Source organism: Procambarus clarkii, chromosome 2, assembly GCF_040958095.1.
Source record: "Procambarus clarkii isolate CNS0578487 chromosome 2, FALCON_Pclarkii_2.0, whole genome shotgun sequence".
Lineage (NCBI taxonomy): Eukaryota > Metazoa > Arthropoda > Malacostraca > Decapoda > Cambaridae > Procambarus > Procambarus clarkii.
Window position 1 is genome coordinate 34516418 of NC_091151.1, and position 19491 is coordinate 34535908.

Genomic DNA, 19491 nt, shown 5'->3' on the forward strand with positions numbered 1-19491 from the left:
AATTCACATGGTGACACTATCACGTAAGATGACATCATAAACCAGCTGACAAACTATCACATAAGATGTCACCATGCACCAGGTGACACTCACTATCACATAAGATGTCACCATGCACCAGGTGACACTGACTATCACATAAGATGTCACCATGCATCAGGTGACACTCACTATCACATAAGATGTCACCATGCCTCAGGTGACACTCACTATCACATAAGATGTCACCATGCACCAGGTGACACTCACTATCACACAAGATGTCACCATGCACCAGGTGACACTCACTATCACACAAGATGTCACCATGCACCAGGTGACACTGACTATCACATAAGATGTCACCATGCACCAGGTGACACTCACTATCACACAAGATGTCACCATGCACCAGGTGACACTGACTATCACATAAGATGTCACCATGCACCAGGTGACACTCACTATCACACAAGATGTCACCATGCCCCAGGTGACACACTATCACATTAAGATGCCACTGGGGACCTTCATTATCACATAAATAAAATAGTAGAGCGACAGTCATGCTTCATGCAGGTCGGCGTTCAATCCCCTACCGTCCTAGGGGTTGGGCACCATTCCTTCCACGGACCCATCCCAAATTCTTGTCCTGACTCCCGTACAAGTGCTATATAGTCGTAATAGCTTAGCGCTTCCCCTGATAGTTGCCATCCCTTCACTCTCACATAAGATGCCATCACTCACCAAGCTGGTTGGTCCACCAGATGGCAGCTGTGTGGGAACCTGAGGAGCGCACAGAGGCACAACGGCTCCTTTAACTGGAACACCTTCAACGACATAGCAACGCGTAACGTGTCCGTATCCTGTGCTGTCACTTCTCTCACCCTCCTTGCCCTCTGTTACCTGCCAGGTGAGTCTCCTGTCTTGTTGGTGCCTCCTGTCTTGTAGGAGAGTCTCCTGTCTTGTTGGAGAGTCTCCTGTCTTGTTGGAGAGTCTCCTGTCTTGTTGGTGCCTCCTGTCTTGTTGGTGCCTCCTGTCTTGTAGGAGAGTGTCTCCTGTCTTATTGGTGTCTCCTGTCTTGTTGGTGCCTCCTGTCTTGTTGGTGTCTCCTGTCTTGTTAGTGCCTCCTGTCTTGTTGGTGTCTCCTGCCTTGTTGGTGCCTCCTGTCTTGTTGGTACCTCCTGTCTTGTTGGTACCTCCTGTCTTGTTGGTGCCTCCTGTCTTGTTGGTGCCTCCTGTCTTGTTGGTGCCTCCTGTCTTGTTGGTGACTCCTGTCTTGTTGGAGAGTGCCTCCTGTCTTGTTGGTGCCTCCTGTCTTGTTGGTACCTCCTGTCTTGTTGGTACCTCCTGTCTTGTTGGTGCCTCCTGTCTTGTTGGTGCCTCCTGTCTTGTTGGTGCCTCCTGTCTTGTTGGTGCCTCCTGTCTTGTTGGTGACTCCTGTCTTGTTGGTGACTCCTGTCTTGTTGGAGAGTGTCTCCTGTCTTGTTGGTGCCTCCTGTCTTGTTGGTGCCTCCTGTCTTGTTGGTGCCTCCTGTCTTGTTGGTACCTCCTGTCTTGTTGGTGCCTCCTGTCTTGTTGGTGCCTCCTGTCTTATTGGTACCTCCTGCCTTGTTGGTACCTCCTGTCTTGTTGGTGCCTCCTGTCTTGTTGGTGCCTCCTGTCTTATTGGTACCTCCTGTCTTGTTGGTGCCTCCTGTCTTGTTGGTAACTCCTGTCTTTTTGGTACCTCCTGTCTTGTTGGTGCCTCCTGTCTTGTTGGTGTCTCCTGTCTTATTGGTACCTCCTGTCTTGTTGGTGCCTCCTGTCTTGTTGGTGCCTCCTGTCTTGTTGGTGTCTCCTGTCTTATTGGTACCTCCTGTCTTGTTGGTGCCTCCTGTCTTGTTGGTGCCTCCTGTCTTGTTGGAGAGTGTCTCCTGTCTTGTTGGTGCCTCCTGTCTTGTTGGAGAGTGCCTCCTGTCTTGTTGGTGCCTCCTGTCTTGTTGGTACCTCCTGTCTTGTTGGTACCTCCTGTCTTGTTGGTGCCTCCTGTCTTGTTGGTGTCTCTTGTCTTATTGGTACCTCCTGTCTTGTTGGTGCCTCCTGTCTTGTTGGTGCCTCCTGTCTTGTTGGAGAGTGTCTCCTGTCTTGTTGGTGCCTCCTGTCTTGTTGGAGAGTGCCTCCTGTCTTGTTGGTGCCTACTGTCTTGTTGGAGAGTGTCTCCTGTCTTGTTGGTGTCTCCTGTCTTGTTGGTGTCTCCTGTCTTGTTGGTGAGTGCCTCCTCTCTTGTTGGTGCCTCCTGTCTTATTGGTACCTCCTGTCTTGTTGGTGTCTCCTGTCTTGTTGGTGCCTCTTGTCTTGTTGGTGAGTGTCTTCTGTCTTGTTGGTGAGTGTCTCCTGTCTTGTTGGTGAGTGTCTCCTGTCTTGTTGGTGAGTGTCTCCTGTCTTGTTGGTGAGTGTCTCCTGTCTTGTTGGAGAGTGTCTCCTGTCTTGTTGGTGAGTGTCTCCTGTCTTGTTGGTGCCTCCTGTCTTGTTGGTGAGTGTCTTCTGTCTTGTTGGTGAGTGCCTCCTGTCTTGTTTGTGAGTGCCTCCTGTCTTGTTGGTAAGTGTCTCCTGTCTAGTTAATGAGTGTCTCCTGTCTTGTTGGTGCCTCCTGTCTTGTTGGTGCCTCCTGTCTTGTTGGTGAGTGCCTCCTGTCTTGTTGGTGAGTGCCTCCTGTCTTGTTGGTGAATGTCTCCTGTCTTGTTGGTGCCTACTGTCTTGTTGGAGAGTGTCTCCTGTCTTGTTGGTGCCTACTGTCTTGTTGGTGAGTGCCTCCTGTCTTGTTGGTGAATGTCTCCTGTCTTGTTGGTGCCTCCTGTCTTGTTGGTGAGTGTCTCCTGTCTTGTTGGTGAGTGCCTCCTGTCTTGTTGGAGAGTGTCTTCTGTCTTGTTGGTGAGTGTCTTCTGTCTTGTTGGTGACTGCCTCCTGTCTTGTTGGAGAGTGTCTCCTGTCTTGTTGGAGAGTGTCTTCTGTCTTGTTGGTGACTGCCTCCTGTCTTGTTGGAGAGTGTCTCCTGTCTTGTTGTTGAGTGTCTCCTGTCTTGTTGGTGAGTGCCTCCTGTATTGTTGGAGAGTGTCTTCTGTCTTGTTGGAGAGTGTCTTCTGTCTTGTTGGAGAGTGTCTTCTGTCTTGTTGGAGAGTGTCTTCTGTCTTGTTGGTGAGTGTCTCCTGTCTTGTTGGTGACTGCCTCCTGTCTTGTTGGTGAGTGCCTCCTGTCTTGTTGGTGAGTGTCTTCTGTCTTGTTGGTGAGTGTCTCCTGTCTTGTTGGTGAGTGTCTCCTGTCTTGTTGGTGCCTCCTGTATTGTTGGAGAGTGTCTCCTGTCTTGTTGGAGAGTGTCTTCTGCCTTGTTGGTGAGTGCCTCCTGTCTTGTTGGAGAGTGTCTTCTGTCTTGTTGGTGAGTGCCTCCTGTATTGTTGGTGAGTGCCTCCTGTCTTGTTGGTGAGTGCCTCCTGTATTGTTGGTGAGTGTCTTCTGTCTTGTTGGTGAGTGCCTCCTGTCTTGTTTGTGAGTGCCTCCTGTCTTGTTGGAGAGTGTCTTCTGTCTTGTTGGAGAGTGTCTTCTGTCTTGTTGGTGAGTGCCTCCTGTCTTGTTGGTGAGTGCCTCCTGTCTTGTTGGAGAGTGTCTCCTGTCTTGTTGGTGAGTGCCTCCTGTCTTGTTGGTGAGTGTCTCCTGTCTTGTTGGTGAGTGTCTTCTGTCTTGTTGGTGAGTGCCTCCTGTCTTGTTGGAGAGTGTCTCCTGTCTTGTTGGTGAGTGTCTCCTGTCTTGTTGGTGAGTGTCTCCTGTCTTTTTGGAGAGTGTCTCCTGTCTTGTTAGTGAATGTCTCCTGTCTTGTTGGTGAGTGTCTCCTGTCTTGTTGGTGAGTGTCTCCTGTCTTGTTGGAGAGTGTCTTCTGTCTTGTTGGTGAGTGCCTCCTGTCTTGTTGGTGAGTGTCTTCTGTCTTGTTGGAGAGTGTCTCCTGTCTTGTTGGAGAGTGTCTCCTGTCATGTTGGTGAGTGTCTTCTGTCTTGTTGGTGAGTGTCTCCTGTCTTGTTGGTGAGTGTCTCCTGTCTTTTTGGAGAGTGTCTCCTGTCTTGTTGGTGAATATCTCCTGTCTTGTTGGTGAGTGTCTCCTGTCTTGTTGGTGAGTGTCTCCTGTCTTGTTGGAGAGTGTCTTCTGTCTTGTTGGTGAGTGCCTCCTGTCTTGTTGGTGAGTGTCTTCTGTCTTGTTGGAGAGTGTCTCCTGTCTTGTTGGAGAGTGTCTCCTGTCATGTTGGTGAGTGTCTTCTGTCTTGTTGGTGAGTGCCTCCTGTCGTGTTGGTGAGTGTCTCCTGCCATGTTGGTGTGTGTCTCCTGTCTTGTTGGTGAGTGTCTTCTGTCTTGTTGGTGAGTGTCTCCTGTCTTGTTGGAGAGTGTCTTCTGTCTTGTTGGTGAGTGCCTCCTGTCTTGTTGGTGAGTGTCTTCTGTCTTGTTGGTGAGTGCCTCCTGTCTTGTTGGAGAGTGTCTCCTGTCTTGTTGGTGAGTGCCTCCTGTCTTGTTCGTGAGTGTCTCCTGTCATGTTGGTGCCTCCTGTCTTATTGGTGCCTCCTGTCTTGTTGGTGCCTCCTGTCTTGTTGGAGAGTGTCTCCTGTCATGTTGGTGCCTCCTGTCTTATTGGTGCCTCCTGTCTTGTTCGTGCCTCCTGTCTTGTTGGAGAGTGCCTCCTGTCTTGTTGGTACCTCCTGTCCTGTTGGTGCCTCCTGTCTTGTTGGAGAGTGCCTCCTGTCTTGTTGGAGAGTGTCTCCTGTCTTGTTGGTGCCTCCTGTCTTGTTGGTGCCTCCTGTCTTGTTGGTGTCTCCTGTCTTGTTGGAGAGTGTCTCCTGTCTTGTTGGTGCCTCCTGTCTTGTTGGTGCCTCCTGTCTTGTTGGTGTCTCCTGTCTTGTTGGTACCTCCTGTCTTGTTGGTGAGTGTCTCCTGTCTTGTTGGTGCCTCCTGTCTTGTTGGAGAGTGCCTCCTGTCTTGTTGGTGCCTCCTGTCTTATTGGTGTCTCCTGCCTTGTTGGTGCCTCCTGTCTTGTTGGTGCCTCCTGTCTTGTTGGAGAGAGTCTCCTGTCTTGTTGGTGCCTTCTGTCTTGTTGGAGAGTGTCTCCTGTCTTGTTGGTGCCTCCTGTCTTGTTGGTGCCTCCTGTCTTGTTGGTGCCTCCTGTCTTGTTGGTGCCTCCTGTCTTGTTGGAGAGTGTCTCCTGCCTTGTTGGTGCCTCCTGTCTTGTTGGTGTCTCCTGTCTTGTTGGTGTCTCCTGTCTTGTTGGAGAGTGTCTCCTGTCTTGTTGGTGAGTGTCTCTTGCCTTCTTGGTGCTTCTTGTCTTATTGGTACCTCCTGTCTTGTTGGTGCCTCCTGTCTTGTTGGTGCCTCCTGTCTTGTTGGAGAGTGTCTCCTGCCTTGTTGGAGAGTGTCTCCTGTCTTGTTGGTATCTCCTGTCTTGTTGGTGTCTCCTGTCTTGTTGGAGAGTGTCTCCTGTCTTGTTGGTATCTCCTGTCTTGTTGGTGAGTGCCTCCTGTCTTGTTGGTGCCTCCTGTCTTGTTGGTGCCTCCTGTCTTATTGGTACCTCCTGTCTTGTTGGTGCCTCCAGTCTTGTTGGTGAATGGCTCTTGTCTTGTTGGTGCCTCCTGTCTTGTTGGTGCCTCCTGTCTTGTTGGAGAGTGTCTCCTGTCTTGTTGGTGAGTGCCTCCTGTCTTGTTCGAGAGTGTCTCCTGTCTTGTTGGTGCCTCCTGTCTAGTTGGTGCCTCCTGTCTAGTTGGTGCCTCCTGTCTTGTTGGTGAGTGTATTCTGTCTTGTTGGTGAGTGTCTTCTGTCTTGTTGGAGAGTGTCTCCTGTCTTGTTGGTGCCTCCTGTCTTGTTGGTGCCTCCTCTCTTGTTGGTGCCTCCTGTCTTGTTGGTGCCTCCTGTCTTGTTGGTGAATCCTGTCTTGTTGGTGTCTCCTGTCTTGTTGGTGAATCCTGTCTTGTTGGTGCCTCCTGTCTAGTTGGTGCCTCCTGTCTTGTTGGTGTCTCCTGTCTAGTTGGTGCCTCCTGTCTTGTTGGTGTCTCCTGTCTTGTTGGTGTCTCCTGTCTTGTTGGTGTCTCCTGTCTTGTTGGTGAGTGTCTCCTGTCTTGTTGGTGAGTGTCTTCTGTCTTGTTGGTGACTGCCTTCTGTCTTGTTGGAGAGTGTCTCCTGTCTTGTTGTTGAGTGTCTCCTGTCTTGTTGGTGAGTGCCTCCTGTATTGTTGGAGAGTGTCTTCTGTCTTGTTGGAGAGTGTCTTCTGTCTTGTTGGAGAGTGTCTTCTGTCTTGTTGGAGAGTGTCTTCTGTCTTGTTGGAGAGTGTCTCCTGTCTTGTTGGTGCCTTCTGTCTTGTTGGAGAGTGTCTCCTGTCTTGTTGGTGCCTCCTGTCTTGTTGGTGCCTCCTGTCTTGTTGGTGCCTCCTGTCTTGTTGGTGCCTCCTGTCTTGTTGGAGAGTGTCTCCTGCCTTGTTGGTGCCTCCTGTCTTGTTGGTGTCTCCTGTCTTGTTGGTGTCTCCTGTCTTGTTGGAGAGTGTCTCCTGTCTTGTTGGTGAGTGTCTCTTGCCTTCTTGGTGCTTCTTGTCTTATTGGTACCTCCTGTCTTGTTGGTGCCTCCTGTCTTGTTGGTGCCTCCTGTCTTGTTGGAGAGTGTCTCCTGCCTTGTTGGAGAGTGTCTCCTGTCTTGTTGGTATCTCCTGTCTTGTTGGTGTCTCCTGTCTTGTTGGAGAGTGTCTCCTGTCTTGTTGGTATCTCCTGTCTTGTTGGTGAGTGCCTCCTGTCTTGTTGGTGCCTCCTGTCTTGTTGGTGCCTCCTGTCTTATTGGTACCTCCTGTCTTGTTGGTGCCTCCAGTCTTGTTGGTGAATGGCTCTTGTCTTGTTGGTGCCTCCTGTCTTGTTGGTGCCTCCTGTCTTGTTGGAGAGTGTCTCCTGTCTTGTTGGTGAGTGCCTCCTGTCTTGTTCGAGAGTGTCTCCTGTCTTGTTGATGCCTCCTGTCTAGTTGGTGCCTCCTGTCTAGTTGGTGCCTCCTGTCTTGTTGGTGAGTGTATTCTGTCTTGTTGGTGAGTGTCTTCTGTCTTGTTGGAGAGTGTCTCCTGTCTTGTTGGTGCCTCCTGTCTTGTTGGTGCCTCCTCTCTTGTTGGTGCCTCCTGTCTTGTTGGTGCCTCCTGTCTTGTTGGTGAATCCTGTCTTGTTGGTGTCTCCTGTCTTGTTGGTGAATCCTGTCTTGTTGGTGCCTCCTGTCTAGTTGGTGCCTCCTGTCTTGTTGGTGTCTCCTGTCTAGTTGGTGCCTCCTGTCTTGTTGGTGTCTCCTGTCTTGTTGGTGTCTCCTGTCTTGTTGGTGTCTCCTGTCTTGTTGGTGAGTGTCTCCTGTCTTGTTGGTGAGTGTCTTCTGTCTTGTTGGTGACTGCCTTCTGTCTTGTTGGAGAGTGTCTCCTGTCTTGTTGTTGAGTGTCTCCTGTCTTGTTGGTGAGTGCCTCCTGTATTGTTGGAGAGTGTCTTCTGTCTTGTTGGAGAGTGTCTTCTGTCTTGTTGGAGAGTGTCTTCTGTCTTGTTGGAGAGTGTCTTCTGTCTTGTTGGAGAGTGTCTCCTGTCTTGTTGGTGCCTCCTGTCTTGTTGGTACCTCCTGTCTTGTTGGTACCTCCTGTCTTGTTGGTGCCTCCTGTCTTGTTGGTGCCTCCTGTCTTATTGGTACCTCCTGTCTTGTTGGTGCCTCCTGTCTTGTTGGTACCTCCTGTCTTTTTGGTACCTCCTGTCTTGTTGGTGCCTCCTGTCTTGTTGGTGTCTCCTGTCTTATTGGTACCTCCTGTCTTGTTGGTGCCTCCTGTCTTGTTGGTGCCTCCTGTCTTGTTGGAGAGTGTCTCCTGTCTTGTTGGTGCCTCCTGTCTTGTTGGAGAGTGCCTCCTGTCTTGTTGGTGCCTCCTGTCTTGTTGGTACCTCCTGTCTTGTTGGTGCCTCCTGTCTTGTTGGTGTCTCTTGTCTTATTGGTACCTCCTGTCTTGTTGGTGCCTCCTGTCTTGTTGGTGCTTCCTGTCTTGTTGGAGAGTGTCTCCTGTCTTGTTGGTGCCTCCTGTCTTGTTGGAGAGTGCCTCCTGTCTTGTTGGTGCCTCCTGTCTTGTTGGAGAGTGTCTCCTGTCTTGTTGGTGTCTCCTGTCTTGTTGGTGAGTGCCTCCTGTCTTGTTGGTGCCTCCTGTCTTGTTGGTGCCTCCTGTCTTGTTGGTGTCTCCTGTCTTGTTGGTGCCTCCTGTCTTGTTGGTGAGTGTCTTCTGTCTTGTTGGTGAGTGTCTCCTGTCTTGTTGGTGAGTGTCTCCTGTCTTGTTGGTGAGTGTCTCCTGTCTTGTTGGTGAGTGTCTCCTGTCTTGTTGGAGAGTGTCTCCTGTCTTGTTGGTGAGTGTCTCCTGTCTTGTTGGTGCCTCCTGTCTTGTTGGTGAGTGTCTTCTGTCTTGTTGGTGAGTGCCTCCTGTCTTGTTTGTGAGTGCCTCCTGTCTTGTTGGTGAGTGTCTCCTGTCTTGTTAATGAGTGTCTCCTGTCTTGTTGGTGCCTCCTGTCTTGTTGGTGCCTCCTGTCTTGTTGGTGAGTGCCTCCTGTCTTGTTGGTGAGTGCCTCCTGTCTTGTTGGTGAATGTCTCCTGTCTTGTTGGTGCCTACTGTCTTGTTGGAGAGTGTCTCCTGTCTTGTTGGTGCCTACTGTCTTGTTGGTGAGTGCCTCCTGTCTTGTTGGTGAATGTCTCCTGTCTTGTTGGTGCCTCCTGTCTTGTTGGTGAGTGTCTCCTGTCTTGTTGGTGAGTGCCTCCTGTCTTGTTGGAGAGTGTCTTCTGTCTTGTTGGTGAGTGTCTTCTGTCTTGTTGGTGACTGCCTCCTGTCTTCTTGGAGAGTGTCTCCTGTCTTGTTGGAGAGTGTCTTCTGTCTTGTTGGTGACTGCCTCCTGTCTTGTTGGAGAGTGTCTCCTGTCTTGTTGTTGAGTGTCTCCTGTCTTGTTGGTGAGTGCCTCCTGTATTGTTGGAGAGTGTCTTCTGTCTTGTTAGAGAGCGTCTTCTGTCTTGTTGGAGAGTGTCTTCTGTCTTGTTGGAGAGTGTCTTCTGTCTTGTTGGTGAGTGTCTCCTGTCTTGTTGGTGACTGCCTCCTGTCTTGTTGGTGAGTGCCTCCTGTCTTGTTGGTGAGTGTCTTCTGTCTTGTTGGTTAGTGTCTCCTGTCTTGTTGGTGAGTGTCTCCTGTCTTGTTGGTGCCTTCTGTATTGTTGGAGAGTGTCTCCTGTCTTGTTGGAGAGTGTCTTCTGCCTTGTTGGTGAGTGCCTCCTGTCTTGTTGGAGAGTGTCTTCTGTCTTGTTGGTGAGTGCCTCCTGTATTGTTGGTGAGTGCCTCCTGTCTTGTTGGTGAGTGAATCCTGTATTGTTGGTGAGTGTCTTCTGTCTTGTTGGTGAGTGCCTCCTGTCTTGTTTGTGAGTGCCTCCTGTCTTGTTGGAGAGTGTCTTCTGTCTTGTTGGAGAGTGTCTTCTGTCTTGTTGGTGAGTGCCTCCTGTCTTGTTGGTGAGTGCCTCCTGTCTTGTTGGAGAGTGTCTCCTGTCTTGTTGGTGAGTGCCTCCTGTATTGTTGGTGAGTGTCTCCTGTCTTGTTGGTGAGTGTCTTCTGTCTTGTTGGTGAGTGCCTCCTGTCTTGTTGGAGAGTGTCTCCTGTCTTGTTGGTGAGTGTCTCCTGTCTTGTTGGTGAGTGTCTCCTGTCTTGTTGGAGAGTGTCTCCTGTCTTGTTGGTGAATGTCTCCTGTCTTGTTGGTGAGTGTCTCCTGTCTTGTTGGTGAGTGTCTCCTGTCTTGTTGGAGAGTGTCTTCTGTCTTGTTGGTGAGTGCCTCCTGTCTTGTTGGTGAGTGTATTCTGTCTTGTTGGAGAGTGTCTCCTGTCTTGTTGGAGAGTGTCTCCTGTCATGTTGGTGAGTGTCTTCTGTCTTGTTGGTGAGTGTCTCCTGTCTTGTTGGTGAGTGTCTCCTGTCTTTTTGGAGAGTGTCTCCTGTCTTGTTGGTGAATGTCTCCTGTCTTGTTGGTGAGTGTCTCCTGTCTTGTTGGTGAGTGTCTCCTGTCTTGTTGGAGAGTGTCTTCTGTCTTGTTGGTGAGTGCCTCCTGTCTTGTTGGTGAGTGTCTTCTGTCTTGTTGGAGAGTGTCTCCTGCCTTGTTGGAGAGTGTCTCCTGTCATGTTGGTGAGTGTCTTCTGTCTTGTTGGTGAGTGCCTCCTGTCGTGTTGGTGAGTGTCTCCTGTCATGTTGGTGTGTGTCTCCTGTCTTGTTGTTGAGTGTCTTCTGTCTTGTTGGTGAGTGTCTCCTGTCTTGTTGGAGAGTGTCTTCTGTCTTGTTGGTGAGTGCCTCCTGTCTTGTTGGTGAGTGTCTTCTGTCTTGTTGGTGAGTGCCTCCTGTCTTGTTGGAGAGTGTCTCCTGTCTTGTTGGTGAGTGCCTCCTGTCTTGTTGGTGAGTGTCTCCTGTCATGTTGGTGCCTCCTGTCTTATTGGTGCCTCCTGTCTTGTTGGTGCCTCCTGTCTTGTTGGAGAGTGTCTCCTGTCATGTTGGTGCCTCTTGTCTTATTGGTGCCTCCTGTCTTGTTGGTGCCTCCTGTCTTGTTGGAGAGTGCCTCCTGTCTTGTTGGTGCCTCCAGTCTTGTTGGTGCCTCCTGTCTTGTTGGAGAGTGCCTCCTGTCTTGTTGGAGAGTGTCTCCTGTCTTGTTGGTGCCTCCTGTCTTGTTGGTGCCTCCAGTCTTGTTGGTGTCTCCTGTCTTGTTGGAGAGTGTCTCCTGTCTTGTTGGTGCCTCCTGTCTTGTTGGTGCCTCCTGTCTTGTTGGTGTCTCCTGTCTTGTTGGTACCTCCTGTCTTGTTGGTGAGTGTCTCCTGTCTTGTTGGTGCCTCCTGTCTTGTTGGAGAGTGCCTCCTGTCTTGTTGGTGCCTCCTGTCTTATTGGTGTCTCCTGCCTTGTTGGTGCCTCCTGTCTTGTTGGTGCCTCCTGTCTTGTTGGAGGGTGTCTCCTGTCTTGTTGGTGCCTTCTGTCTTGTTGGAGAGTGTCTCCTGTCTTGTTGGTGCCTCCTGTCTTGTTGGTGCCTCCTGTCTTGTTGGTGCCTCCGGTCTTGTTGGTGCCTCCTGTCTTGTTGGAGAGTGTCTCCTGCCTTGTTGGTGCCTCCTGTCTTGTTGGTGTCTCCTGTCTTGTTGGTGTCTCCTGTCTTGTTGGAGAGTGTCTCCTGTCTTGTTGGTGAGTGTCTCTTGCCTTCTTGGTGCTTCTTGTCTAATTGGTACCTCCTGTCTTGTTGGTGCCTCCTGTCTTGTTGGTGCCTCCTGTCTTGTTGGTGCCTCCTGTCTTGTTGGAGAGTGTCTCCTGCCTTGTTGGAGAGTGTCTCCTGTCTTGTTGGTATCTCCTGTCTTGTTGGTGTCTCCTGTCTTGTTGGAGAGTGTCTCCTGTCTTGTTGGTATCTCCTGTCTTGTTGGTGAGTGCCTCCTGTCTTGTTGGTGCCTCCTGTCTTGTTGGTGCCTCCTGTCTTATTGGTACCTCCTGTCTTGTTGGTGCCTCCAGTCTTGTTGGTGAATGGCTCTTGTCTTGTTGGTGCCTCCTGTCTTGTTGGTGCCTCCTGTCTTGTTGGAGAGTGTCTCCTGTCTTGTTGGTGAGTGCCTCCTGTCTTGTTGGAGAGTGTCTCCTGTCTTGTTGGTGAGTGTCTCCTGTCTTGATGGTGAGTGCCTCCTGTCTTATTGGAGAGTGTCTCCTGTCCTGTTGGTGCCTCCTGTCTTGTTGGAGAGTGACTCCTGTCATGTTGGTGCCTCCTGTCTTGTTGGTGCCTCCTGTCTTGTTGGTGCCTCCTGTCTTGTTGGTGAGTGTCTCCTGTCTTGTTGGTGTCTCCTGTCTTGTTGGTGTCTCCTGTCTTGTTGGTGCCTCCTGTCTTGTTGGTGAGTGCCTCCTGTCTTGTTGGTGTCTCCTGTCTTGTTGGTGCCTCCTGTCTTGTTGGAGAGTGTCTCCTGTCTTGTTGGTGCCTCCTGTCTTGTTAATGAGTGTCTCCTGTCTTGTTGGAGAGTGTCTCCTGTCTTGTTGGTGAGTGTCTCCTGTTTGTTGGTGAGTGCCTCCTATCTTGTTGGTGAGTGCCTCCTGTCTTGTTGGTGAGTGTCTCCTATCTTGTTGGTGAGTGTCTCCTGTCTTGTTGGAGAGTGTCTTCTGTCTTGTTGGTGAGTGCCTCCTGTCTTGTTGGAGAGTGCCTCCTGTCTTGTTGGTGAGTGCCTCCTGTCTTGTTGGTGAGTGTCTCCTATCTTGTTGGTGAGTGTCTCCTGTCTTGTTGGTGAGTGTCTTCTATCTTGTTGGTGAGTGTCTCCTGTCTTGTTGGTGAGTGCCTCCTGTCTTGTTGGTGAGTGCCTCCTATCTTGTTGGTGAGTGCCTTCTGTCTTGTTGGAGAGTGTCTTCTGTCTTGTTGGTGAGTGTCTCCTGTCTTGTTGGTGCGTGCCTCCTGTCTTGTTGGTGAGTGCCTCCTATCTTGTTGGTGAGTGTCTCTTGTCTTGTTGGTGAGTGTCTCCTGTCTTGTTGGTGAGTGCCTCCTGTCCTGTTGGTGAGTGCCTCCTGTCTTGTTGGTGAGTGTCTCCTGTCTTGTTGGTGAGTGTCTCCTGTCTTGTTGGTGAGTGTCTCCTGTCTTGTTGGTGAGTGTCTCCTGTCTTGTTGGTGAGTGCCTCCTATCTTGTTGGTGAGTGCCTCCTGTATTGTTGGTGAGTGTCTCCTGTCTTGTTGGTGAGTGTCTCCTGTCTTGTTGGAGAGTGTCTTCTGTCTTGTTGGTGAGTGTCTCCTGTCTTGTTGGTGAGTGTCTCCTGTCTTGTTGGTGAGTGCCTCCTGTCTTGTTGGTGAGTGTCTTCTGTCTTGTTGGTGAGTGTCTCCTGTCTTGTTGGTGAGTGTCTCCTGTCTTGTTGGTGAGTGTCTCCTGTCTTGTTGGTGAGTGTCTCCTGTCTTGTTGGTGAGTGCCTCCTGTCTTGTTGGTGAGTGCCTCCTGTCTTGTTGGTGAGTGCCTCCTGTCTTGTTGGTGAGTGTCTTCTGTCTTGTTAATGAGTGCCTCCTGTCTTGTTGGTGAGTGCCTCCTGTCGTGTTGGTGAGTGTCTCCTGTCTTGTTGGTGAGTGTCTCCTGTCTTGTTGGTGAGTGTCTCCTGTCTTGTTGGTGAGTGCCTCCTGTCTTGTTGGTGAGTGCCTCCTATCTTGTTGGTGAGTGCCTTCTGTCTTGTTGGAGAGTGTCTTCTGTCTTGTTGGTGAGTGTCTCCTGTCTTGTTGGTGCGTGCCTCCTGTCTTGTTGGTGAGTGCCTCCTATCTTGTTGGTGAGTGTCTCTTGTCTTGTTGGTGAGTGTCTCCTGTCTTGTTGGTGAGTGCCTCCTGTCCTGTTGGTGAGTGCCTCCTGTCTTGTTGGTGAGTGTCTCCTGTCTTGTTGGTGAGTGTCTCCTGTCTTGTTGGTGAGTGTCTCCTGTCTTGTTGGTGAGTGTCTCCTGTCTTGTTGGTGAGTGCCTCCTATCTTGTTGGTGAGTGCCTCCTGTATTGTTGGTGAGTGTCTCCTGTCTTGTTGGTGAGTGTCTCCTGTCTTGTTGGAGAGTGTCTTCTGTCTTGTTGGTGAGTGTCTCCTGTCTTGTTGGTGAGTGTCTCCTGTCTTGTTGGTGAGTGCCTCCTGTCTTGTTGGTGAGTGTCTTCTGTCTTGTTGGTGAGTGTCTCCTGTCTTGTTGGTGAGTGTCTCCTCTCTTGTTGGTGAGTGTCTCCTGTCTTGTTGGTGAGTGTCTCCTGTCTTGTTGGTGAGTGCCTCCTGTCTTGTTGGTGAGTGCCTCCTGTCTTGTTGGTGAGTGCCTCCTGTCTTGTTGGTGAGTGTCTTCTGTCTTGTTAATGAGTGCCTCCTGTCTTGTTGGTGAGTGCCTCCTGTCGTGTTGGTGAGTGTCTCCTGTCTTGTTGGTGAGTGTCTCCTGTCTTGTTGGTGAGTGTCTCCTGTCTTGTTGGTGAGTGCCTCCTGTCTTGTTGGTGAGTGCCTCCTGTCTTGTTGGTGAGTGCCTCCTGTCTTGTTGGTGAGTGCCTCCTATCTTGTTGGTGAGTGCCTTCTGTCTTGTTAATGAGTGCCTCCTGTCTTGTTGGTGAGTGCCTCCTGTCGTGTTGGTGAGTGCCTCCTGTCTTGTTGGTGAGTGCCTCCTGTCTTGTTGGAGAGTGTCTTCTGTCTTGTTAATGAGTGCCTCCTGTCTTGTTGGTGAGTGCCTCCTGTCTTGTTGGAGAGTGTCTCCTGTCTTGTTGGTGAGTGCCTCCTGTCTTGTTGGTGAGTGTCTCCTGTCTTGTTGTTGAGTGTCTCCTGTCTTGTTGGTGAGTGTCTCCTGTCTTGTTGGTGAGTGTCTCCTGTTTGTTGGTGAGTGTCTCCTGTTTGTTGGTGAGTGTCTCCTGTTTGTTGGTGAGTGTCTCCTGTCTTGTTGGTGAGTGTCTCCTGTCTTGTTGGTGAGTGTCTTCTGTCTTGTTGGTGAGTGTCTCCTGTCTTGTTGGTGAGTGTCTCTTGTCTTGTTGGTGAATGTCTCCTGTCTTGTTGGTGAGTGTCTCCTGTCTTGTTGGTGAGTGTCTCCTGTCTTGTTGGTGAGTGTCTCCTGTCTTGTTGGTGAGTGTCTCCTGTCTTGTTGGTGAGTGTCTCCTGTTTGTTGGTGAGTGTCTCCTGTCTTGTTGGTGAGTGTCTCCTGTCTTGTTGGTGAGTGCCTCCTGTGTTATGATCGCTTTCTAATAACTCTTCTCCTGCCTCATAATAATTTTCCCCCACCTAAAGATCGCAACCGGCTCAAACCTTAATTTTAATTAAGAAAGAACACGTCTTATGTACAGTTTTGGGAGATATTTACTTGGAAAGGCCTAAAGTGGGGCAAATTACGAATTAAAATATTGCTGGAGTGAGGGACAAGACATTCATAATCTCACGCAGTGAGATGACATGTACCTTAGGATCAAATAAACAAATAAGTGAGTGGTGAGTGGTGGTGAACACCGTGCCGGGCCCAGGGAGCGACGATCGGCTCACTGACTGGCCAGACTTCGTACGGGAAGGACATAACCTTGGCGCTCTCTTGAAAAATCGTCAGATGCGGAACTTGTTGAGCTCTACCGGTGGTGGAACAGTACTCTCACCATACATGCGGCGCTTGGGTGCCTTTTGTAGGTCAAACAGTGTATTGGCAGCGAAGAGATCAGCCGAGAGTGATTCAACAGGACTCGACAGCATGTCTAGCGTTCATTGAGGGGAGTTTAAGTACCCTTATAGCCTAAGTACATGATACATCAGCCTGAATGAGTTAACCGTCGAAGCCTGTTAAAAGTTCCCCTTGAGTCTCCTCATGTGGAATTTAAACGTTTCCCATGAATCTTTCCCGCAGCAACTGGAGAGGTCCTCTCACCTGATGACCAAAAATTAATTGAAATGGAGAATGCCCAAGGAATGCTGTAGTCCATTACGAACTGCAAAGAAGACAAAGTGTAAGTTTTCATCCCATTTGCTTCCAGAGTCTTCGCCAACAGTCCGCAACATCTGCTTTAGGGTCTAGTGGAATCTTTCCAAGATACCTTTTGGCCTGGGCCTGAGGGGGCTGGGTCTTATGAAATTTAAACCTCCAAAGAGATCTCTGGTTGCTGTGCTAGACTGTTACTTGCGTTCAGGTGGACAACGTGCCCCAACCACTCTCTGCCAGAACAGACAGCCGACCTCGGCAGCCACACTTCTACTACCGTCGGTCGACCAGCAATGAACTCTGGAGTGGTTGAAGTTTTCTCAGGAGATCACCCTGTATGCCTCTTGATCTTGGAGAGGGGTTCAGCGTCACATATCTAGGGATGCGGCTCCAACACTGGCCTCATTGTCCTGTTTACACACCCTACTTGAGCCACCGACACTCCCCCACTCTCTCCCTGTTTGGAATGATCTCCTCAATCCCCCCCTTTTTGTGAATTAGTATTTTCTGTCACCCTGTTCGCAGCTGTGATCCTCTCTCTCTCTCTTTCTCTCTCTCTCTCTCTCTCTCTCTCTCTCTCTCTCTCTCTCTCTCTCTCTCTCTCTCTCTCTCTCTCTCTCTCTCTCTCTCTCTCTCTCTCTCACCAGTTAACTCACCGAAAACCAGTTAACAATACACATTTAGTAAAGAAAAGTGCATGCACAGTACATGAAATAAGAACAATAAAACATTAGCTTACAACACTCTAAGCTGCTACAACCTGGCAGCGATCCAATAACATATCCTGGCTTTACCAACCTTCAATATCAAGTGGCTACTCCTCTCTTGGCTTGCCACTTACTACTCCCTCACCAAGTGGTGTTAAATCTCGTTGTAATAATATTGCACAATCAGCCCTATAATATATTTAAAACTCAGCCTATGGCACTAACACCAGAAAGATCGGCATAAATATTCCCCAACACAAAAAAAGAAATCAAACTCTCACCTAACACTGCGTCTTACACGCCAATAAGCATCCAAGCATTCCCTTTATACATCATGTGTAATCACCATGAACTTCTGTTTTGCTCCTAGAGGCTCATTACCACGTATCTCCAGGTTGATACCTGGTTGATACCTGATTGATGGGGTTCTGGGGGTTCTTCTACTCCCCAAGCCCGGCCCGAGGCCAGGCTCGACTTGTGAGTCTGGTCCACCCAGGCTGTTGCTTGGAGCGGCCCGCAGGGCCACGTACCCACCACAGCCCGGCTGATCCGGATCATCTCTTAGAAAACCGTCCAGTTTCCTCTTGAAGATGTCCACGGTTGTTCCGGCAATATTTCTTATAGTCGCTGGGAGGATGTTGAACAGCCGCGGACCTCTGATGTTTATACAGTGCTCTCTGATTGTGCCTATGACACCTCTGCTCTTCACTGGTTCAATCTTGCATTTTCTTCCATATCGTTCACTCCAGTACGTTGTTATTTTACTGTGTAGATTTGGGACCTGACCCTCCAGTATTTACCATGTGTATATTATTTGGTATCTCTCACGTCTCCTTTCTAGAGAGTACATTTGGAGAGCTTTGAGACGATCCCAATAATTTAGTTGTTTTATCTCGTCTATGCGTGCCGTATATGTTCTCTGTATTCCCTCTATTTCAGCAATCTCTCCTGCTCTGAAGGGGGAAGTGAGTACTGAGCAGTACTCGAGACGAGACAACACAAGTGACTTGAAGAGTACAACCATTGTGATGGGATCCCTGGATTTGAAAGTTCTCGTAATCCATCCGATCATTTTTCTGGCTGACGCGATATTTGCTTGGTTATGCTCCCTAAACGTTAGATCGTCGGACATCATTATTCCCAAATTCTTGACATGCTGTTTTTCTACTATGGGCAGATTCGATTGTGTTATGTATTCTGTATTATGTTTCAGATCCTCATTTTTGCCGTACCTGAGTACCTGAAATTTATCACTGTTAAACATCATGTTATTTTCTGCTGCCCAATCGAAAACTTTGTTGACATCTGCTTGTAGTTTATCAATGTCTTCAGCAGAGGTAATTTTCATGCTGATTTTTGTGTCATCTGCAAAGGACGACACGAAGCTGTGACGTGTATTTTTGTCTATATCAGATATGAGAATAAGGAACAGTAGCGGTGCAAGGACTGTACCTTGAGGTACAGAGCTTTTAACATCGCTTGGACTCGATTTTATCTGATTGACTGTTACTCTTTGTGTTCTGTTCAACAGGAAATTGAGTATCCAGCGTCCTACTTTTCCAGTTATTCCCATTGACCTCATTTTGTGAGCTATCACCCCATGGTCACATTTGTCGAACGCCTTTGCAAAGTCTGTGTATACAACATCTGCATTTTGCTTTTCTTCTAGGGCTTCTGTGATTTTGTCATAGTGGTTGAGTAACTGTGACAGACAGGATCTTCCCGCTCTAAATCCATGTTGTCCTGAATTGTGCAATTCATTGTTTTCCATAAAACTAGAAATTTGATTCCTAATCACTCTTTCAAACACTTTTATTATGTATGATGTTAGTGCAACTGGCCTATAATTTTATTGCCAAGGCTTTACTCCCCCCTTATGCAACGGAGCTATATCTGCAGATTTAAGTGCTGCTGGTATCTCCCCTGTATCCAGGCTCTTTCTCCATATTACGCTGAGTGCTCTCGCTACTGGTACTTTACATTTCTTTATGAATATTGAATTCCATGAGTCAGGCCAAGGAGCTGAGTGCATAGGCATATTGTCAATTTCTCTTTCAAAGTCTTCCGAGTTAGTGGTAATATCCGTTATATTATCTGCAGCTTGAATGTCATTCATAAAGAAGCTGTCTGGGTCATCAACTTTCATGTTGTTTATTGGTGTGCTAAACATAGCCTCATACTGGCTTCTTAGAATTTCACTAATCTCTTTGTTGTCCTCTGTGTACGTACCTTCATTTGTAATTAACGGTCCAATACTGGTCGAGGTTTTGGATTTGGATTTTGCGTATGTGAAAAAATATTTCGGATTTTTCCTTATCTCTTGTATAGCTTTCTGTTCCATTTCCATTTCCTCAGACTCATATGATCGCTTCAACGTTTGTTCTATTTCTTCGATCTCCCTGCTTAGGCTTGTTTTCCTTGCTTGTGATAGTTGTGTCTGCCGAAGCATTTCCGTTATTTTTTTCCTTCTCCTGTACAGTTACTACTGTAACTGTATTCTCCGAGAATTGTCAACAAGGTTCTTCTGCAGTCCTCCAGAACTGCTACGCAATGAATTTCTTCTCAAACACCAGTGATGCTTCACCACTGATCCCACAGACACGTGAAACTCCTCTTCACTGTTCCTTTACACAGCTCGAGGTCTACTCCTCACTATGGGGTTCTGCTCTACCACAGAGTTCAGCCTTCACTTCTCCAGCCTGGAAGTTCCATCAACTTCCTCCCAAACAAACCTGCAATTTCCATTGCCATGTCAATAAAAATATTTCCCTACTTAAACATAATTAAATGTGTTCACATAAAATAAGTCTCTTTCATCCAACAATTCTTTCACTCTAACACGTCGCGACGGCCCTCCCCTCGTCTGGGAGAGTCCATTTGAAACGTTGCCTGGCAACTGCCGCCTCGTGAGGCTGCCTCACTCAGTCAGCCACTTGCCTCCGGAGAGGGTGGATGCATCACTCCGCCCTCCAGGACGTTCCTTCATCTCCACCCTCTTACTTCACCTCACTGCCTTAAGCAAGAAAGAGAAGGATGGGTGGACTGCATATTCTAAGACTATCGGAAAGACTTTGACACAGTTTCTATAAGAGGCTAGTGCATAAACTAGAGAAACAGGCAGGAATAACTGGTATGGTGCTTCAGTGGATAAGGGAGTACCTAAGCAATAGGAAGCTGAGAGTTACAGTAGGTGGTGAGACCTCAGACTGGGGTAGACGGTACTGGTAATTCACACACTGGTCACCCCAAGTGGTTGGGGTGAACCCATAACCACAGAATGGTCATGGGTTCATTAACGCCCACTGGATGGGTATGGGGCTCACTACCACCCACTGGATGGGTATGGGCTCACTACCACCCACTGGATGGGT

At 49.1% G+C, this 19491-nt stretch overlaps 1 protein-coding gene across 4 annotated transcripts in view; it reads left to right on the forward strand.

Moving 5' to 3' along the window:
• LOC123748174 (metalloreductase STEAP4-like) overlaps positions 1-19491 on the forward strand; it is a 293870-nt gene that overhangs the window by 193817 nt on the left and 80562 nt on the right. For all 4 annotated transcript variants that reach the window (XM_069324221.1, XM_069324217.1, XM_069324222.1 and 1 more), the window contains one exon: positions 747-892. In XM_069324221.1, coding sequence (XP_069180322.1) covers positions 747-892 — 146 coding nt within the window. The remainder of the gene's footprint in view (positions 1-746; positions 893-19491) is intronic.